This window comes from Podarcis muralis, chromosome 3 (assembly GCF_964188315.1).
Source record: "Podarcis muralis chromosome 3, rPodMur119.hap1.1, whole genome shotgun sequence".
NCBI lineage: Eukaryota > Metazoa > Chordata > Lepidosauria > Squamata > Lacertidae > Podarcis > Podarcis muralis.
In genome coordinates this window covers 70,835,047-70,856,361 of record NC_135657.1, presented here as the reverse complement: position 1 = coordinate 70,856,361, position 21,315 = coordinate 70,835,047, and the positions used below count along the sequence as shown (strand labels likewise).

Genomic DNA, 21,315 nt, shown 5'->3' with positions numbered 1-21,315 from the left:
TAGGACCAAATCATTCATTCCAAGTTGAATAACCAAAGCATCAGGAGGCCCATGCACGGCAGCTCTGGCCGTCACTGTTGGCAAAAACTCCTCACACCTCATGCTGGGTCTTGTGACCCAAGAAATTATGACATTTTCAGGCAGCTACCCACGCTGATATTGATGGGATGCACCCGGGCCCAGTGGGCAATACTGTGTCCCACCATCCAAATGTTAGTCAGGGGGTAACCTGAAATAAGAGAAGTGACAAGGCATAATTAATGAGGGTTCTTGCGGATGTACCTTCTGTACGCCTCTGATCTCCAGCATCCCATATCCTTGATTCTGTTTGTTGGAAGACTCCAATCTATTGACATCAGGCAGCTGCCTTCACTGTACTCTTTTCGTTGCCTACTTAAAACAATTTTGTGTAGGCAAATCTATCCAAAAATGTAGCTGTTGATGTGTTTTAATTTGTTTTTAGTTTGCTGCTTATTTGAATTTTCTTTTCAAAGTTTTGATTACTTGTTTTTAACTGTTTTTACTGACATTTTTAATTTCTTGTAAACCCTTCAGAGATTGTAAACCCTTCAAGCGTCATAATCACAGAGTTACAGTTCTCAGAGTGGTTTTACCATCAATCCCTCTCTCCAGAGAACTCTTGAGATTTGTATCTCTTTGACTGGTATAAGTGTCAAATACAAGCTTTTTTTAAAGGGATGATGGCATCAGCCCCAGTGGGTCCCAGCATTTGCTTCACCAAGATGATGCTGGGCCTGCCCAACCCTCTTGGGCTGCCTAATATACTGGGCCATCTCAATTCAAGAAGGTCAAAGACTAACCAGGCCAAGGAAGTCACCTTTTCAGGAGTCTATGAATCAGTAGCAAGAAATGAAAAGAGCTCCGTTTGCCTGCTGTATTGACTATAACCACACTATAATAATTAATTAATTTCTGAGTAAAACACATTTGCTCTGGTTTCTGTAAATTGGCGCTATATTCTGGAAAGGCTTATATATTAGTCATTTCTTTATGTGTTTCCCTTTCTTTGTATCCCTGGGGGTTTTTCACTATGAGGCTGATGGCTTAGCCACAATTTGACAGATCTCCCTGAAATTTCCACTGGTGATTCAATCTCTAATTCTTATTTTAAAGGTCTGCACAGTACCATACTTGTCAAGAGCCACTAGGTATTCGCTTCTGAAGCTGTTGTGTCCTATAACCCTTTGGAAAGCACAAAGAATGATTGTTGGAAGGTGGCACAGCTTGAGAAATCAAAGGCATTGTGCTCAGAATACCATTTCAATAGGCTAAGGGCACGTTTCTTCCCTATAGGGTGTAGGTTGGGATCCAATCAGTTCTTTGTGCATGTGGAAGGTCAGGAGATCTCTGGAGTGGCATGAGGAGTAGGAAACCTGGTGCCATCATCCCATGCATGCACAGGCTTCTTTGGGACCTAAGCCATAATATTTTTTTACTTCATTTTTCATTCAAGCATATTCACTCTTCAAAACGGAAAGCAGACAAAACAGAATGCGCGCTATTTAGAGCAGCTCTCCAAATGGAGAGAACAAAAAAGAACAAAACCAATGCAGGCAGATAATTAAAGGTGGGGGTAGAGAATCTGAGCAGCACATTGCTGAAAACATCAAGACCCAACAACAACAAACTCTTCAAATACTGTATATGTAAATAGCAGGATACCAATTAAAGAACTGGTTAGACCTTTGGATGACAAGAGAGGAAAGGAAAAGGAGATTGCAGGGAAGCTAAATGAATTATGAAGACCTGGGAGAGATGACTGAACTTTCTCAGGAAGGGAACCTGAGTAAATGAAGCAAATGGCGGTGACAAGAGATGAAGTTTGTTTGCTTGCAACTTTAACAAAGAAAGAGTTGACTTGGATTAATTTAAAAGAATATTAGACAAATTCATGGAGGATAAAGCTATAAATGAGTACCAGCCACGATGCCTGTGTTCTGCCTCTACTGTTAAATGCAGAATGCCTTTACCAGCTGCTTGGAATCAGAAGTGGGAACACTGCTGTTGCACTCAAGTCCTGTTTCAGGCTTCCCAGAGGCATTTTAGCTTCCATAGGCTTCCCACAGGTTGGCTAGCCACCGTGAGAATAGGATCCTGACCTAGATGGACCTTTGGCCTGATTCACCAATGCTCTTATTATGGTGTCCTCCAGATGTTTCTTGTTTCAACTCCCAGCAGCCCCAGCAGCATGGACAATGGTCAAGGCTGATGAGAGTTGTAGCCCAAAATGTCTAGAGGCTGAGAAAGGCTTATTTAGAATGAATGGTTCTGAGCCATTCCACACATGACAGGGCAGTCAACTAAAGTTTGTCAGTGACAGAAAACTGCAGTCAATGACTGGCTTTATTTTGTCGCTTTTGCACACTACACTCTAGGTGTACACTTAGATATGCACCTAAAGTAATAATAATAATAATAATAGATAGTCTATAAATATACAGCAAATGGGGATGCAAATCATAGCATTTGTCATTGTCTAGTATGACTCGGAAGCTGTACGCCAGCTTCCTCGGCCAATAAAGCAAGATGAGCGCCACAACCCCAGAGTCGGTCACGACTGGACCTGATGGTCAGAGGTCACTTTACCTTTACCTTTAGTATTCTTGGCAGTGAGTTTTTAGGATGGAGATTTGTATGCTGTAATTGTCCTGCTGACCAGTTATGCCTGTTTTTCCTACATTTGACCTTTTAAAGTAAGGGTAACTAACCTCTGTTCCTCCTGGTATTGTTAGATTACAGGTGACATCATCCCTGGTTTTTGGCCATGCTAGCTGGTGATGATGGGCAACAGAGTCATAACAATAGATGGAAGGACATGGGTTAGCTGCTCCTGAGTTACAGCATCCTTCTCCCCTACTTATTATACTGACACCCCCCAAAATGTGTAAGATCAGCCTATTAAGCACTATGTGAGAACTTTTCTGACACTGCCAAACCTAATTATTTTTCACTTAGTTGTCTAAACAAATTAAATTAGCAAGGGCACAGCCAGAATGTCAAAATTGCTTTTAATGAATAAGCCAGCTGCTCAGTTGTACATAACTCTTGTTTCGGTACCTCTCTGTCACACAAATTTGAATTTTCCCCTTTGCTGCCTCCATAATGTTTTTAACAATTTTATATTGTAAATTACCTAAGGACTGCCCCATGTTAGGCAATTAATACATGATGCACAGAACCGAGGTTCTGTAAAGGAGGGGTGGAAAACATTGACCCTCAAGATGTTGCTGGACTATAACTCTCACCATGTTTGACCATTGGCCATACTGGAGAGTCCTCACCATTGCTATGCAGCAATCTGAATATTAAAGCTTCTTCTTCAAGCATCTTGGATGTGCACATCTCTTGTTTGCCTTGTTTCTCTTCCAGAAGTATCACTCCTGGCTGCTTTCCAGGTCTGTGGCTAACTGACCTACAAAAGTATTATGAGAATCTGCCAGGTGGTGATAAGCTGACCTCCTGGAGTAAGGGCTGGCAAAGGGCTATAAAAAGAACATAAGAGCTATGCTGGATCACACCAATGGCCCATCTGGGTCAGCATCCAATTTCTGTGAGCCAAATGCCACTGCAAAACTAGAAAGCAACAAAACTCCCACTTCCTCCGCAGCTACTGGTATTTAGAGGTATACCGTATAAAAACTTGGAGGTTTCATTAGCTATCATGGATAATGCCTGTGCATTCACCTAGTCTGGTGGAGGCTGTGACTGGGGGGGGGGGGGCATGGCTGCTGTTATAAAATGTAGAATGGGGAAGGTAGAAGACTTCCTTTGATCTCATGCACCATCAAGTTCCAAGAGAAGCAATGACTCCTGGCTTTGGAAAAGGCAGTGACAACTAGAGCAAACCTCTGCTGCAGCCCCACCCCTATTACCGGCAAACAGCACAAGTTCTAAAAATTTGCAATTCCCTGTCACAAATGGTCAGGCCCCTTACCAGTGCAAACCAAACAAAGCCCAATAGCAATTGGTCTACTGCAGGCATTGTTCTCTTCTTGCCACCATCCACTTAGTCGTCACCTAGTTCAAGGACCTTATGGGAGTTCTACTGACTTGCTGCTTATTTATTTGGGAGTCGGAAGACTGATAGCCAAACTCCCAGGCACCTAATTGGAAGTTTCAGCCAGTCACCCCTCCTGATCCCATGTGTGTGAATCTAATAATGTAGCCTGAACAGTATAAGCAGAGATCAAAGAGAACGAGCAGGGTTGCACACTCATCTCTCTCCTGATAAAGTGTCATCAACAAGGGCAACCAAGGCAGTTTCAGTGCCATGGCCAAGCCTGAAGCCAGACTGGAATGGGAACACCTGTACTAGGTGAGCAGCAGCCAGCAGTTATAGTTTTCTGTTGTCACCTTGGTAACAAATTAGAAGAGGATGATTGTGAATAGTTTATAATGTTTCTGAGCAAGCATGTAAATTAACGGTGTTGTGGCCCATCATTCATTTACTGTGTCTCCTACTTTCCATCCGTGAATAGGGGTGAGGTGGGGATGGAAAGGCAATTGTAGATGTGGAATGGAGCTGGCTACCATAGTCTGAACCACTGAGCCTCTTGGGCTTGCCGATCAGCGGTTCAAATTTGCACGGTGGGGTGAACTCCCGTTCCCTGTTCCAGCTTCTTCCAACCTAGCAGTTCCAAAGCATACCAGTGCAAGTAGATAAATAGGTAGCGGGAAGGTAAAAGGTGTTTCTGTGCGCCCCAACATTTGTCATAGTGTCCTGTTGTGCCAGAAGTGGTTTAGTCATGTTGACCCAAAAAGCTGTCTTTGGACAAACGCCAGCTCCCTCAGCCTGAAAACGAGATGAGCACCGCACCCCATAGTTGCCTTTGACTGGGCTTAATCATCCAGGGGTCCTTTACTGTTTACCTACTTGTGATCTCAAGTTGGTTTTGATTTTGGTTGCTCTTTAAATGGCTGTTTTGTACTCATTTACGGTATAATTTAAAAAGGAATGAAGCCCTCACCCTTCCACTTTTAGGCAGGATTGCTCATATACTATCCACACCCCCACCCTACTTAGCCTACATTGCCCTTCTTGCAATATTACCGCCGTGGGAGAGCAGAAGCATAAAAGAATCTTCATGCTTTCTGCAGTGGCTACTAGAAAGCAGGTAGCTGCAAGATGACTCAGCAGCAGCGAGTGAGTCAAACTCACTACTGAGCTTTAAGAAAGGAATAGATGTGGGCAAGAAGACAGGATTACTAATAAATCTGACCAGAATTGCATTCCAAGTCAGCCCCAACAGCTGCAATCATGTAGCTCTTGACAGTGAAGCAAAAAGCTTCTGCTCTGTTTGTCTTGTAGCAAGTTCATGCAAATGATTTGTGTTGCGGAGTTAAGACTGGCAGTCTCTACTAACCTCAAGATCTGGAGCAAGGGAAAAATTCTGAACTCAGACATAATATTTGGAAACTTGCGTGTAGTTTTCCGCAGTCTTCTGTGCACAGTCAAATTTAATTACAACGTGCTGGTACGCATGTGATGTGAACCCTGGCCTGTGCTTTAGCGTATCTGCTGAATGTGTTGTCATGGTCACCCTGCTTGATTCAGTTCGCAGTTCAGTGGCCTTGTCTTTGTGTGGCCTTGTAAAGGAACGGTACATTTCGCTGCTGAACAGCATGAGGACAATAAGCTTACCTTTGCTGGGCAAATCGTTTCTAGAATTCACTCCCAACAACTCATTTAATGAAATGGCTCTCGTTCTGAGACATAAAATGTAAGGTCCATGTTTCAGTTTACTTGCATTAAAGTGTAAACATCATTCCTAAGGTGCCTTTGCATTATAGAGATGAAAGACATTTGGTGTGTTTTTGGTGATGCTCAACCTTAGACCCAGTTTGACCATGGTATCTAGATAAAACATCAGAGTTCAAAATACCCTGAAGTGCACCAGCAAAATGTACCAACTGTGTGGATGTAACTCTATGCAGAGATACACACACATACACACACACACAGGATCTGCCCAAAAATGAGAATAGAATATTGAGGGAAAGCACCCGTCTTATTGCTCACTTTGGCTTCAAAAAAGGCAACCTCAAAAAGCTGCTTCATGCTTTATATAGCGGCTGTGTTTGCTACAGACACACTGCTGTTACACAGCTAAGTGTGAAGGGATGGTGTGCATTCCTAACACAGAGAGGGGTGCACTAGAGTGTTGATTGGCTGCAAATCCATATGTCATTAATGTGCCTTTCACACTTTACCTGTTTACTTTAATAAACACTCCACTGCAGCCATGGCAAATGTTATAGTGCAATACCCATCAGGTGCAGTTGTATGGAAGCTTCAGTGAGTGGCTACTGATGAGAGGGCCTTCTCAGGTGAGTGGCACCCCAGGTATGAAATGTCCTCCCCATATATGTCTGCCTGGTGCCTACAATGTGGAAAAATGAGAAATTGGTAGAAATGAACTTGACAGATCTTTCCATCCCAACTCTGAATTTTTGTTGTTGCTGTGAACTTTGTCTTAGAATTGTTATCTTCTCTTGCTATATTAGATTTTATGGTTTTATTTTTGTATACAACTCTTTTTTAAGTTCACTGTAAACCACTCTAGTTACTGGGTAGCATATTAATACTGCAAATAAGTAAATAAATGTTCCATAATGGAACACCACATGGGTGGGGGCTGAGTGGGACTAATGAAGCCACATAGGTCTTTACTATGCGGTCAGCATGAGCTGAAGCTTTGCATGAAGGGCAGCTGTAAAGATCTTATAAGTTATTGTAGCAACCAGAACCATCTTTCCTATAGGGCTTAGTGGTGCATCGTGCCAGGGCACCGTCCTCTCATGGGCGCCCCAGTGAGTGGGGGAGCTGTGCATCTTCCCCTTTCCCTGCACGCCCGCCAGCTGCGCCCCGCCAACCATATGGCTGGCAGGTGTGCAGCTTCCTTCCCAAGCCTCCGTGGGACAAGAGCAATCCCCACAAAGGCTTAGGAAGGAAGCTGCGCCCCGCCAACCATATGGCTGGTGGGAGTGCAGCTTCCCTCCCAAGCCTCTGCAGGAATCACTTTCCTCCAAAGGTGGCCTGGGAGGGAAGCTGCATACCTGCTTCTGTGCCTGGCTGGATCTCCCCACGCTCCCCTTCGATAAATATATATACCCTTCACCTGCCCACACAGGAGCATGCTCAGATGACAAGCAATGCCATTTAAAGGCTGTGAGGCTGCTTCCCTTCCGCCTGACGACAACGTATACACATGCTCCCACTGCCCCTCTCCCTTGCCGTGGGGTGATTGCTCTTCCAAGGAATGGCAGAAAGCCCCACAAGCACCCACTGCAGAAACAGCCAGGGGAAGGAGCGAGGGATCCCGGAAGGCGAGAGAGGGGTGAGGGAGAAGGATGAGGGATGTGCCAAAACATGTTGCCCCCACCTATTGGGGGAGGGGGGCGGTTCCTGGAGAAGAGGTGGCCCCTTTCTCGCAGTGGGAGGCAGCGAAGGCAGACAGGAAAGCAGACAGGAATAGGTGCGATGGGATCTCCCGACTTTTTTTATATAAAAAAAACTTTGAAGCAGCTGCAGGGGAAGCATAGCATCATAGATGTCTGACTTCGATCATGGAATTGTAGAGTTGGAAGGGCTCCAAAGGGTTATCTAGTCCAACCTACTGCAATGCTAGGGGATTCTATTAGCAATGTTTACGGGGGGATTTTATTTTTTTAAAGCATGGGAGTGTGGATTTAAATCCCACTCCCCCCACATGGTCCTTCCTCTTTGCAGCCCCAGGCACCTGTTTCCTGTTTTCTTTTCCTGAGCAGAAAAAAAAAGGTCGACAACTCTGGGGAACCTTTCCTAAAAAAGATCAACAGCTTTGGGCAACCGGGGGGGGGGGGGGGGGAGCACCAGGCAGATCTTTGCACCCAGGCACCACATATGCTTAAGACGGCCCTGGTAGCAACAGCACTTTTTTGCTGGATCCAATGATCATATAAGTTCTGCTCACAGAATGCTCTTACTGAGGGAACAGGAGACCATTTTAGTTGGTTCCCCCCTGATGATGCTTTTAAGCATGTGGTGTACAGTACCACAAGATGCAGTAGGGAAAGGGGGGGAATGAGTGAAACCTGTCTCCCACTCTTCCAACGGTGGGAACCTACTGTACATTGGATCAAAGTCCCTTTGATGAATGGAAGGTACACCTTCATTAGCAGAAAGGCAGCACTGGATATAAACCAATGACAACTTTAACAAAGTCGCTTTTAAGCTGATGAAATTGCTTCAGTATTCATATTTTCCTTTTTAAAAACTTTTTGTATGTATTTTATGATGCTGGTGTTTCTTGACAAGCATGCTAATGAGAATAGAGATGGGCAGAGTGTTTCTTTAAGACAGATCCTCTCAATGGCATTGTCAATTCAAAATACAGAGGTCCGTTCAAGTTTAATGCAGAACCTCATGACAAAGCACCAATTACCAAACAATTTCACGGCTTGGTATTTTTTTAAAAAGAAAACTAGAATGCTAAATTTTTCAGTGCAGATCAATACAGTGGAGGAAAGAAGCATTATTTTGTGATTAGGAAGGGAAGCACCAATTAAGTAGGGTGATTAATAACTTTAATAACTGCAGGCTTGAAGTTTTTAAAAAATGTTTTAATTGAATGTCAGAAAAAATGACATTAAAAAAATGCCCTCCCTGTAATAAAATACTATATTTAAGTTGGATAGGGTGTTGAAAAGTTAACATAAAAATATTTAACACAGTTCTTATCACTATTTGTACTTTCCATCTCCCTTATATCTAGTTTGCCCAGAGGTAACAATTTTGAAACCCCACTGATTTCAATGGGATGATGTTTTCCGCAAACTTTCTCAATGGGCTCTATAGCCTGTTGCTGAGATCTAACACCTGTTGATCTTATCCCTTGCCCAAGTCCTGGTTTCTGTCTCTGTTGGCATTGTTTTCTCCTTTGACCACATCATCAACCTCTAACTCAGTTCCCACCTCCTCTCTTACTGCATTACACTCAAACTCACCACTGTTTGCCACTCTCAACAAACCCTCCCCTTGTCCTTCCTAACACTTGGTCTCTTTTAACCCTCTAACCACCATTCAGCCTCCTATTTACCATTTGCTCCAAACTATTGAAAGACGTTCCTTACTTGCCAAGTACAAAGTTTTCTACTCTGCCTCATCCTCTTGAGAATTTATTCTAAGTTTCTATGGGAAAGTTAAATTATGAAAAGGTTTCACTACAGTTCTTAGTTACTTCTTCAAGATCTTTAGGCATGCAGAAATGTAATTATTTTGGAATCTCAGCAGACACTTTTGTTTTATTTTTAAAAGCTTTATCAAATCAATTTTACTGTGTGTATATAGCCTACAGAAACATAAAAGTTTATGAAGCCAAGCATAATGGAAAATCTGCAGAATCTAGTCCCCTTTATGCATTATACTTGTGAAGGAGTGTGATATAATTAGTAGGAAGCAGGATTATAACCCTCCACCCTCAGGGTCATGTGCCACTCTTACCCTGCTGCCATATCTCTACACGGAGCACAGATATTTGAAGGGGGGAAGGCTTTGGGGGAGAGTTTTATAACTACAATGAGAATTAGATGAGTGACACTTGGACCCTGGTAATTCCTCAGGGTTTGCATTGAAAATGAGAGTGATGCTTCCTGAATTTGCTTTGTCTTCAATCGCATCAGCACATTAAATCTTATTGGCTACATTGTGACATCATTCCATTCTGACATCATCAATTAATCCCTAATTGTGACAACCTCTCATAATCCCTAATTGGTTAGGATAATCTATTTGACAGATGGAAGAAGCATTCTCCTCATCTTCCATGGACTTTGCTTGACCTCAGTGACACTGCAATGTAGCCAGCTCTAGCTTGTTGACTGGGATAGCTCATGTAATTAAAGCAGAAAGAACAGGATGCAGTCATTTAAATACAAAAAAGAGCATTGTTACCAAAAGAGCAGCAGAGACAATGGCAGAAAATAGGCTTCAAAAAAGTGATATGACAGCATAATTATTATGCAATTATATATTGCTTCTATACTAACTTTCTTCTTAATTAGTTGTTTCAATGGGGGTATTAGCCATTTTCAAGGTCTCATTTTTTAGAATGAAAGGCAGTATATGAATATATAAATAGGTCTGGAAAAAAATATTTCTTCATCCCTGAAAGCACTATTTTCTCTGTCACTTCTGTAATGTTTGTTAACTGTGCTCCAAAAATTGCAAAGAGTGCAAGTGTAAACCCTTTTAACTACAATGATAAACTCTATTTGATTATTTATCAGGAGTATTGTTAGACTGGCTTCTAGGCCTGTTAGCATTATGGAAGTAGGTCATTAATCAAAGCTCAAAGAATTCCTAGTACTTCTTATGATAGGAAATATGACAGAGATTTAAAAGATTATTATTTATAATTTATTTTAAAAATCCATAGACCACTTCTTGGCATTAAGCCTCTGAAACAGTGTACAGAGTAAACACAGAATAAAACTCAGAAACACAAAAGAATAAAGAAAAAAGAAACACAAGGTCTAAGAACAATACAATCAACCTGATAAACTCTAAAACAATAAAACCATCCATACAAACAAAAGCACTTCATCAAAGATAAAACTGATCTTCTATAAATGACTGGGTTACACTTAAGGAAAGCCTTCCTAAACAAAAGCTTCTTTAGTAGGCAACTAAGCATCATCATACTTGATTTTGGCTTGTAATTGATTACAGACAGTAGATGCTGCAACAGCAATAGTCCCAAGTTCTAGAAGAGGCTAAGTGCACCTCTGGGGCATATGGTACTCTCAATATAGGCTGCAAATCTACACACACTTACCTTGCAGGAGATCCTGTTGAATTCAATGGGGCTTATTCTGAATAGAAATATCTAAGATAGCAGCACAAGTCTTTCAGATTTGTTCAGCTGAATATATATTTGACTAGGCAAATTAAATCCTGTGTATATTTGAGATGCAAATGAAACAGAGATGAAAGGAAGAGAGGTGGTGACCCCCACCCCCACCCCAAAAACCATTTCACAATACATTAGAACATGATATTCAAACTTCAGGATGCAAATGCTGGAGTCCTGACTGACCTACTCTTAGCTTTCTTGGGTTACTGCACCTTTTAAAGAAAAGCCATAGAAAATCTGGAAAAGACTCAGGGAAGTGTGACAGACTGAAAAGTCTTTAATACAAGAAGTGTTTTGAAAGCCTGAAAAAGAGCTGTGTCTTTTATAGGGACAAGGAGGTACATTCTAACACCTGTAAGATGCTATTATAAAGATGACGCTAATTTGTTTTCTGTTAACAGAGGAAAGAACAAGGAGTAACAGTTTTAAATGGAGGCGACTCAGGAAGGAACTACATGTTACAGGTCATACAAGGCTGTCAATGGAAACAGAAACCTCCAGTTGGTTTCTTTCCTAATGCAAAGCAACACTTACTCATGTGACATCACAGTATTGAATGTGCTACCACCCACAGCACAACACTGACTGCAGCTGAAAAGAATGGAGAAATGCAAAATTTGACATCACAACCCAGGTAAATGTCTTGCTACTTGTTAATATAGGGGAAAGGGATAATCCAGCACAAGGGTGCAATTTTTGGAGGCATCCTCATGTCATAACGTATAATTTTGCCCAGATTTCAAATGTTGCACTCAGCAACAGAAACGTCAGCATGAAATATCTATCTATCTATCATCTATCTATCTATCATCTATCATCATCTACCTACCTATCATCTACCTAACTATCTATTAAATTTCTATCCCACCCTTCCTTCCAAAGGAGTCCAGGGCAGCAAAGAAAGTGATAAAACAGTAAAAACATATTTAAAAGGCTTGTTGCGGGGGGGGGGGAGAGAAAGGTATATAGTAGGTGCCAAAAAGACAAAAGAGAGCAGCAGTCTAATATACAACAGCAGGGAATTCCGAATGGTAGGTGCCACAGCACTACAGGCCCAATTCCTACATTGTGCATTTCTTACCTCCTGATAAGATGGTATTTGCAGGAGACCCTAATTATTTTTCAGGAATATATCCTCTGGAGTTCTCTTGTACACACACCTAGATAAGAGGCATGAATAATTTGTATTGGGTATTCATTCCAAAACGGAGGTAGGAATTCAATGTTGTGCTGTGGCAGTCATTCCATCTGTGCAAGCTTTTCAGCTTGCAGGACAGAATGATCCTCAACATGCATACACACTCCCAAGCCAATTTCAGGGGGTGCATGGGGAGAGGAGAGGTGTGGAAAGCCTTGATGTCTTAGTGGAAGTCCTTGTGCCAGCTACCACTAGCAGGAACAGTTAGCTGAATAAGATATAAAGTGGGATAAAAGATAAAAATGTCAGTTGACTGTGGACTGATTCTTTATGCCATATAACGTATAACATCCATCAGTTATTTCAGTCACAACCATTAGATTCATACCAAACATTGTGAAGATGTTAATAATGTAATATTACTAATGACAGCTGGAGTTGGGATCTCTTCTGGCTTTGAAGAATGAAGGTTGTTTCATATGTTTCTCATGGGGCATCATCAAGAAGTGCAAAGATTTTCACTTTAATTGCTGTTATCTAATTATCCTCTTCCAAACGGGAGATAATCAAAGCTGGAATGTGTCTTTAAGGCATTGATTTCATAGCTACGTGTGGTTTTTAATCTTGATCACATGTAGTAGCAGCAGCTGCATTATTCCAGTTAGTTTTGAACGTCATACTATCTGAGTACAGCATAGTGAATGATGTTGAAGAAACAGTGTTTTCAAATAAAGAATATCAGGAGGACACCAAACTTGAAGACAGGAAGAGAGGAAGCCCCCCCCCCCCCCCGGTGCAGTGTGCTTTGAATATTTTTTTTCAGGAGCATGCTTAGGATGAACTTGAGACTTCAGCCTCTGTGCATATTTCCCCCAAAAAACTGTCTCAAACTGATCATGCATCTGAAGAAGATATTTGAAATACACTGAGCCCAATCAATATATATTTGCAAACCTGAAGGATTTATTGTCCCTTTTCTTTTACAATGAAACGGGTAATGAAAGCATTCCCTAACAGTACAATTCTGTACACCAGGACTAAGTCCCATTGAGTTCCATGGGGTTTACTGCTAGGTAAGTGTGTATAGGACTGCAGCCTATGACTCTTGTATCAAGGGTTTCCAAAGATTTAATAGATGTTTTACTGTATAGTTCCTCACTCTTCTCAGTAATAGGGAATCCCAAAGGCCTTCTACGGGGTCACTTTCTTTGTGAGGAGAAAGCACTTGTGTGTGTCTTATGATGTTCTATATCTTTACAAATGTACAGTGTGTGTGTGGGATTAATCAAGCATACAGCAATACCTGTGTGAAACTATAAAGAGTGCAAGTTTCCCTCAGAGAAAAGAGCATTAGAGCCCCCATAAAGGCTCCTTCTTTTTAGTCTTCTGCAAAAACCTACAGTTCTATCCCACTTCACGGGCTACAGGGAAATTTGTTTTTCTGTGAGTCTCACCCTGGGTGAATGAGATACTACCAATAGTACTAGCCATGACTGGCCATTATGGCCTATTTAAGAAACCTGTTGGAGCAATCAACACCCACTGCAACAGAAAATTGATTCTTGTGTTGTCTGATGAGTGTGTACAGATTACTAAAATAGTATGAAAAAAATTATTTTGCTTGAATAACTACTTCCTAAAGGTAAAGGACCCCTGTCCATTAGGTCCAGTCATGACTGACTCTGGGGTTGCGGCGCTCATCTCGCTTTATTGGCCGAGGGAACCGGCGTACAGCTTCCGGGTCTTGTGGCCAGCATGACTAAGCCACTTCTGGCGAACCAGAGTAGCGCACGGAAATGCCATTTACCTTCCTGCCGGAGGTACCTATTTATCTACTTGCACTTGATGTGCTTTCGAACTGCTAGGTTGGCAGGAGCAGGGACCGAGCAACGGGAGCTCACCCCATCGCGGGGATTGGAACCGCCAACCTTCTGATCAGCAAGTCCTAGGCTCTGTGGTTTAACCCACAGTGCCTGGCAATAGTAAAAGTAACAAAATTGAGAGTTTCAATTTGTTTCTCGAAACACTCGTGATGTTGTTCACCAGCCTTCTTTTGCAGCAACTTGCAAGGCTTGCACTTGATGTGCTTTCGAACTGCTAGGTTGGCAGGAGCAGGGACTGAGCAACGGGGGCTCACCCCGTTGCGGGGATTCGAACCGCCGACCTTCTGATCGGCAAGTCCTAGGCCACAGTGCCACCCGCGTCCCAAACTACTTCCTACATTGTGATTAACATGTATTCATCTAGAGAAGTATCATGTGTTCTGTTGCCGAACTGCTAGTATATCTTCTAAACTGGTGTTTACAGGACTCAGGCTGTGGTAAAAAAATTAAATTAAATTAAATTCAGGGAACACTGAGATACTTATGAATCAAACTCAGACTGACAGCAGCAAAATGTTCCACCTACATGTATAAAAAAAACCTAAAGAAGAAATAGGGAAAGTGGCTTTCCTCACCACTTTGCAGGTGTCTTTTTTCTCTCCTTAGGCTGGGTTCTCACTCTGTACTGATGGCCTGGCAGTCGCTGAAGTGCCATTCCTTCCTACCTCAACAAGGCAATATGAGAAGCTCTAGGGCCATACATAGGCTCCTCCTTCAATTAGCATTAGTCCAGTTTCCTAAAAGGCAATGCCAGCCTGGGGTTGAGCTGCAGTATGGATTTTCCCCACATGGTCCAAAGCTTCAAATATTATTCCGATAGTATGGGAAGGATCATGGCGTAGTGCTGTAGCAAATGCTTTGCATGCAGAAAGGTGCAGGTTTAATTTTCAACATCTCCAGGTAGGGCTTTGAGAGAACCCTGCCTGAAACAGTGGAGAGTTGCTGTCAGTCAGTGCAGACAAGAGCAAGCTAGATTGACCAGTGATCTGATCTAGTACCGTATAAGGAAACTTCCTTTAGTGTATATCATTAGCAGATGCTAATTTTCCTCTTTGTCTTGACATAGACTATATAGTTTTGTTTTTGTTCAGTGAAATAGATGGGCAGTGGTGGTGGGAAAAGAACCTTTACTGTGCTACATCTTCTCCTTCCAGTTTTTAAGGCAACTTTCTCAACCTGTTTTCTAATACCTTATCTTCTCCTCAGTCTTCTTTGATCTCGATGCAGTTTTTAAGAAGGTTGCATTAGAGCATTCTGATCTTTAGTCGCTAAGGCTGCATACACACTAAACCTTTAAAGCACAACTGAAGCACATTCTTTTCCTCAAAAAATTCTGGGCACTGCACAGAGGCATAGCTGGGGGGGGGGGAGCGCTGGGTGCCACACCGCGGGGTCAGGGCGCACTTACCGTGCCCGAGCCTCGCTTCTCTCCTGAGAGTGACACAGTGGCTCAGGCGTCTGCAGGCTCCGCACTGCCCAAGCATGGGGCTTGCATCCCAAGTAGCTAGCTGTGCCACTGGCACTGTAGTTTACTCCTCACAGAGTTACAATTCCCAACAACCCTTTAAAACAACAGTGATCAGAATTCCTTGAGGGAAACAACATGCTTCAGATGTCATATTGTGTACACAGCCTAAGTTATTCAGACTGAGACTTTATGCAGTTATTTGAGGGTAGGTCCACAGAAATTGGTGAAGCCTTTCCCTGTGCACAGCATTGGGCTGTATGCATGGTAGCACTTGCTTAGTATATCCCACTGAGTCCTATAAGAACTGCTAACTGCTACTACTACTATTTCTCCTTAAGATTTAATGTAGTGCATTCACTTTGCAAAGTACTTGGTGAACTCTTTTGCCATCCCTCCCATAGCAGTCTGAGAAAAGTCACTAATGTTTCCACTTTGCTGATGGGGAAACTGAGGCTCAGACTGAGTATTTCACACAATTCCATGATATATTTTTGTGTTAGCTTCCATACTGACTTCTAAGGGTAGCCCCATGTTAAGCACATTGCAGTCGTCCAAATGGAAAGTCACTAGAGCATTGAGGACAGGTTATCAGGGTCCAAAAAAAAACACACCCCAAGGGCAACCAGTGACCAGCCGGAAGTGGGGGTTAAGCACCCCTAGCTGAGGAGTCTTCTTGGGACAGCTGCGACAGAGCAAATCCAGTCGCACTCCTAGACTTACTAACTTGTTCCTTCAGAGGGAGTGCAACCCCTTCCAAGTAAAAGTGTGGATGCAACAGCACGTGTTTGCAAACACGTGTCTCACACTCCAGGGGGCCAAGGTGAGCGGCAGCTCCCCCACGACCGCACTGGCGTGGGAAGCGCCTCGCCTTGCAGGGGAATCTCAACGACCGCGTTGCCTGGTCAGGAACCAGAGCGGGCGGCCTCTTTCGGGGTTGAGGCAGCAGGGCAGGAGGGCGCTTGCAGCTGAGCGCGCCCTATCTTCGCCACCCACGAGCCCCTTTTCTCCCCTCTTCCCCCTCAGCCTGCTGGCCCCCTGCCCTCCCCCCACACCAACGTTTCCCGCCTTCCTCTCCCCCTCTCCTGCTCAGTCCACGTGCCCTTCGGCGCTGCTCTTCCCCTTCCTTCCCGCTCCCGACTGGAGTATCTGCTCGCCTGCGCCCCCCCGCCCCGCTGCTTTCGGGGACGCTTCTCCGCCCTCCCCAGACGCTCAGCGTCTCTGCTCGGCGGTGCCTTCCTCCTCCCTCGCGTTGCTCTTTCATCCCTCGAGTTTAATTGCGCGCGCTTTCCCCCCTCCCTCGGCGGGCGGGGGCTCGTCCGGGGCCAGCGCTCCATGTGCGCGCTTGGGCGGCTGATGGCCCTGCCCTCGCCTCTGTCATTTCTACGTCAGACTCGGAGCCGCCTGAGAGCGCTCCCGCTCTTTCTGGCTCACATTCGGGACGGAGACGCGCAGGGTGGCAGCCGCCTGCTCCCGCCTCCTCGGCTCCTGCCCGCCAAAGGCAAAGAAGGGACGCGGCTCCAGCCACGCGACGGGGCAGACGGCGGCGAGCAGCGGCAGAAGCAGCATCCATGAGAAGCATCTCTCAGCCTTGAAGCAGAGTAAGAGCGGGTGCTGCGGGGGGGTGGGGTGTTTGTGTGTGTGTGTGGCGGGAGAATCGCAGGACAAAGAGAGAGCGCAGCGCGTAGCTAAAGCCAAACCAGCGGGATCTTAATAGGCTGCGATGGCGAGATGCGGTTGAGCCAGTCGCCTGCTTGCGCGAACGAGGCTCTCCTGCCTTGGGTCCGCTCCCAAAGAGGGAGGGAAAACTTTAGTTTCAGCACCACGGAGAGCGCCCGTCGGCTTTTGCAAACGCGGCTCTCTGAGCGCACCAGCTATTGACCAGGCTCTATGGGTTTGTGTTGCTTCTTTCCCGCCTATGAATGCTGATCCCCACTTCCTTGTGCCTTAGACTAGACATGTTTCCTTCACTTTCGTGTTAGATTTCTGCCTTCTATTATTTTGTCCTTTTAACTTAGCTATTATTCTGTGTTTCCTTCTCTCTTGCTTTTTTGTTTCAGCAAAGGCATTATTTTAACACCCCTTTTCTTCCTTCCTTTCTTCCTCCTTCTTCTCCTTCCAGGTGGCATACCTAGCTGCGGCAGAGATGAATGAAAGCATTGCCTTGAATGAAACCAGGAGCCCTGTGCCCTGGATCCAAGCCAGCAACCAGAATTCTTCTCTGGAGCTCTCCTCCAAGCTCCCCATCTTTACCATCAACCCTTGGGATATTATGCTCTGCATTTCTGGGACCATCATTGCCTGTGAAAATGCGATCGTTGTGGCCATTATATTCTACACTCCCAACCTAAGAACCCCAATGTTTGTGCTGATTGGGAGCTTGGCCACAGCAGACCTACTGGCTGGAGTTGGCCTGATCCTCAATTTTGTTTTCCAGTATGTGATCCAGTCAGAAACCATCAGCCTTATTACAGTTGGCTTCCTAGTTGCCTCTTTTACTGCCTCTGTGAGTAGCTTATTAGCCATCACAGTTGATCGCTACCTTTCCCTGTACAACGCACTGACTTACTACTCTGAGAAGACTGCTCTCTGTATTCATATGATGCTGATCATCACATGGGGGGTTTCCCTCTGCTTAGGACTTCTACCTGTCTTGGGCTGGAATTGCCTAGAAGATTATTCATCGTGCAGTATTGTGAGACCCTTGACCAAAAGTAATGTGACCTTGCTGTCTGCCTCCTTCTTTGTCATCTTTATTCTCATGCTGCACCTGTACATTAAAATCTGCAAAATAGTTTGCAGGCATGCACACCAGATAGCACTCCAGCAACATTTTCTGACTGCATCTCACTATGTTGCAACCAAAAAGGGAGTCTCAACACTTGCTATAATCCTTGGGACTTTTGGAGCCAGTTGGTTACCTTTTGCTATCTACTGCATAGTTGGAGATTCCCGCTATCCTGCTGTGTACACTTATGCCACACTTCTACCTGCTACCTACAATTCCATGATCAATCCTATCATTTATGCCTACAGAAACCAAGAAATTCAGAGGTCTATGTGGGTTCTGTTTTGTGGCTGCTTTCAATCAAAAGTGTCCTTTCGTTCAAGATCCCCCAGTGATGTCTAAGTGACTTCTCCTTCTGTGTCGTTTTGCACAAAGTGACAATCTTTGACTTTTGTGAATTACAGTGCCTGGTATGAACCAGATACATGTTGTGAAATTGTTTTTTGGGGGGAGATGTTTAAACAGTAGCACTTTATGTGTGTGTATTCTTGAGAATGTGAAAAGTCTAAAGCTTTTGGTTGTGGGTGGGGGGACAACAGTGTGGTTGTATGCAAGATTGTGCATCACATTTGTAAAGTGGAGGCATTCCAAGACTACGTAATTATAGCACTTTATTTTTAGCTGCTGAACTGCCAAAACAGTATTGCCATTTTTAAAGGGCAAAAAGAAAGAGAGAGAAGAAGTAAAATATTGTCTGATTATTTTGGGATGTGAGTGATAATATATTTTGCTGCACAGTATTGACAAATTATGACATTTTGTACACAAATAAAACAATTCATTACATATTTTTATTTTGTGTGTTGAGCTGATTTAATAGCCTCTAAGAGCTTGAAAAACCTTTCATGATGCCTTACCTTTATTTACTTGAAAATATGAATTGGGTTTATCCACCCATATGAAATTAGTTTACTTATGCAGAGGAACCACATCATAAAACAAGTTTCTCAAATATACTGTTTTGTTTATTTTGTTTCTATTCAGTAGTAATTTTATTTTCTGTAGAGATAAAGCTAATCAAGCATGTGTATAATATTAATTCCTCTAAGTCTTTAAAAGGCCTCATCACTATTCTTAGGTAAGATATGAGGCTATCAAATAAAATTGTTTCAAGAGAGGAAGCAAGATCAAAGAGTTATTCTGATTCTCAAATGATGGTTGCAGCTCACAGGGAAATTATTCTATATGAGTGTCATTGAAATCTTCAAGAGTTCCAATTAATTTCCATTTATTGGGGGGGGAGGGGTAGCATCAGAGAAAATTTCTATATTTTCCCATTTGACCTCCTTTGTGGCTTAGTTTAGATTTGGTCCATGTTTCCTTCTTGACACACCTGCGCAAGCTCATAATAAATTGATTTCTGTGACAATCCACAGGCCCTAGGTGCCTCTTTTTGTCTGCCTTTGTCTGACCAATTCTTCAGGGGGACTTATGCACAGCTTGCTGGCTGTGTGCATTAGGCCACATTGTGATATAACCCATTCACTTATAATAAGTCATTTTTTTCCAGAAGCAGCAGGTGAGAATTACATCTTAGCTTGGAAGGACTTGCACAGCTGAATCAAAATGAATAAATAAACCAATACTTTGAAACCATAGTGTATTGCAGTATACGTCTAGATTCTAAGTATCCTTGGGAGAGTTCCTACTTAACTAGAGTCAAATGATTATTTATTATCACTTCTGTTTGAATTTAAAAACTGCAGCTATCTAAAACATCTCTAATAAGTTCTAGAAAGCAGATTCCATATTTTGTTCTAGGTCATAAATTCTTTAAAGTACTTTAATCCAGATGCAATCTTTTTAAAGAAAGAAACAACCTTTAGTTTAGACCAAATCATCTGGCATTTGCATCCTGCAGCAGTAGAGACTCAAAAACCCAAAACTGCATGAACACTTTCATCCAGTAACATTAAAATGAGGAAAACATAAACATTCAAGGTTAACAAAATCTGGGAACTGATAGTAATTGCTCCAATCCAGTGAAAGCAATATATGCATGGGAAATAGTTCCTCTGACAGCAAGAATAGACACACTTTTTTCTCTTGGGTGAGGGCTGCATTTCATTGGGTAATTTGTCAGGCTGCTTACTGGTAGTGAGTGTGACTGAGGCAAAAGTAAAAGGGGCCAAAGTTTGGCAGGATTGCTTATTTTCTCTCTTCCAACTCTTTCGTGCTGTTTTTCACTTCCTTGCCATCTGCATGAAATTAAGCAGAGACACATGACATGAGAGGGCAATATGCAGCTCTACAACCTATGACTTGTATGGATTATTGGGGGGGGGCAGGGAGGACCCTGGATTCAATAGCTGCAGCATTCAGACTCCTGCAGTTTTTTTAAGGGATGGTGACACAGTTTTGCCACGAAAATTATGAAATTCATGCAATGCCATTCACTTGTTGAGACATGGATTGGGTGTGGGGGGAGAGAGTATGAATATAGTACAGGCTTCCTCAACCTCGGCCCTCCAGATGTTTTTTGCCTACAACTCCCATGATCCCTAGCTAGCAGGACCAGTGGTCAGGGATGATGGGAATTGTAGTCTCAAAACATCTGGAGGGCCGAGGTTGAGGAAGCCTGATCTAGTAGTTACCCCTTCCCTTCCCCCAAGTTGCTGAACAAATCAGCAGAAGTATTGCTCTGCTAGCACTAGTTAAGTAGAAGGACAGGCTCTGAGAGAGTTTGGTTGTGTTGGCAGTTCCCTAAACTGGAGCAAATGAGTATATTGTGAGTAGAATGTATATGTTAGTTTTAATATCTGCAGCAGCTACACAACATCATTTGGCAACAAAGACTGTAAAGACCAAATCTTTTGGATCAGGTGATCCCTACATCTCTCGCTCCTCCCACTTATTTAAGTATAGACCAAGAAATACTACACAAAAATATGCTTGAAATACAAATTTAGTCCATTGATTAAGTATCAAACAACTATAGAATGCCAAACATCAGGTATTTAGATGTAAAGACCTAGTTAGGTGATCCGTAATTATCAAAATGAGGAAATGAAAGGCTATTTCACACAGGCATGCATGCCACATGATCTCCCATCACTTTACTGTTCAACTCGACAACTTGCAGTGTGAACTGCTTTTACTGGAAAGTATTGCATTTGAGGTGACATGAA

At 43.2% G+C, this 21,315-nt stretch overlaps 1 protein-coding gene across 2 annotated transcripts in view; it reads left to right on the top strand.

Annotated features, from left to right (window-relative positions):
* GPR6 (G protein-coupled receptor 6) overlaps nucleotides 1-18,981 on the top strand; it is a 33,166-nt gene extending 14,185 nt beyond the window's left edge. Inside the window, exons 2-3 of one of the 2 annotated variants that reach the window (XM_028723150.2) lie at nucleotides 11,315-11,547; nucleotides 17,522-18,981. In XM_028723150.2, the coding sequence (XP_028578983.1) occupies nucleotides 17,546-18,529 (984 nt within the window). In that variant the 5' untranslated portion in view covers nucleotides 11,315-11,547; nucleotides 17,522-17,545 and the 3' untranslated portion in view covers nucleotides 18,530-18,981. Of the gene's footprint in view, nucleotides 1-11,314; nucleotides 11,548-16,707; nucleotides 17,001-17,521 lie in introns of those variants that run through there. The other variant, XM_028723152.2, reaches the window with a different exon arrangement.
* Nucleotides 18,982-21,315: the final 2,334 nt, after the last annotated feature.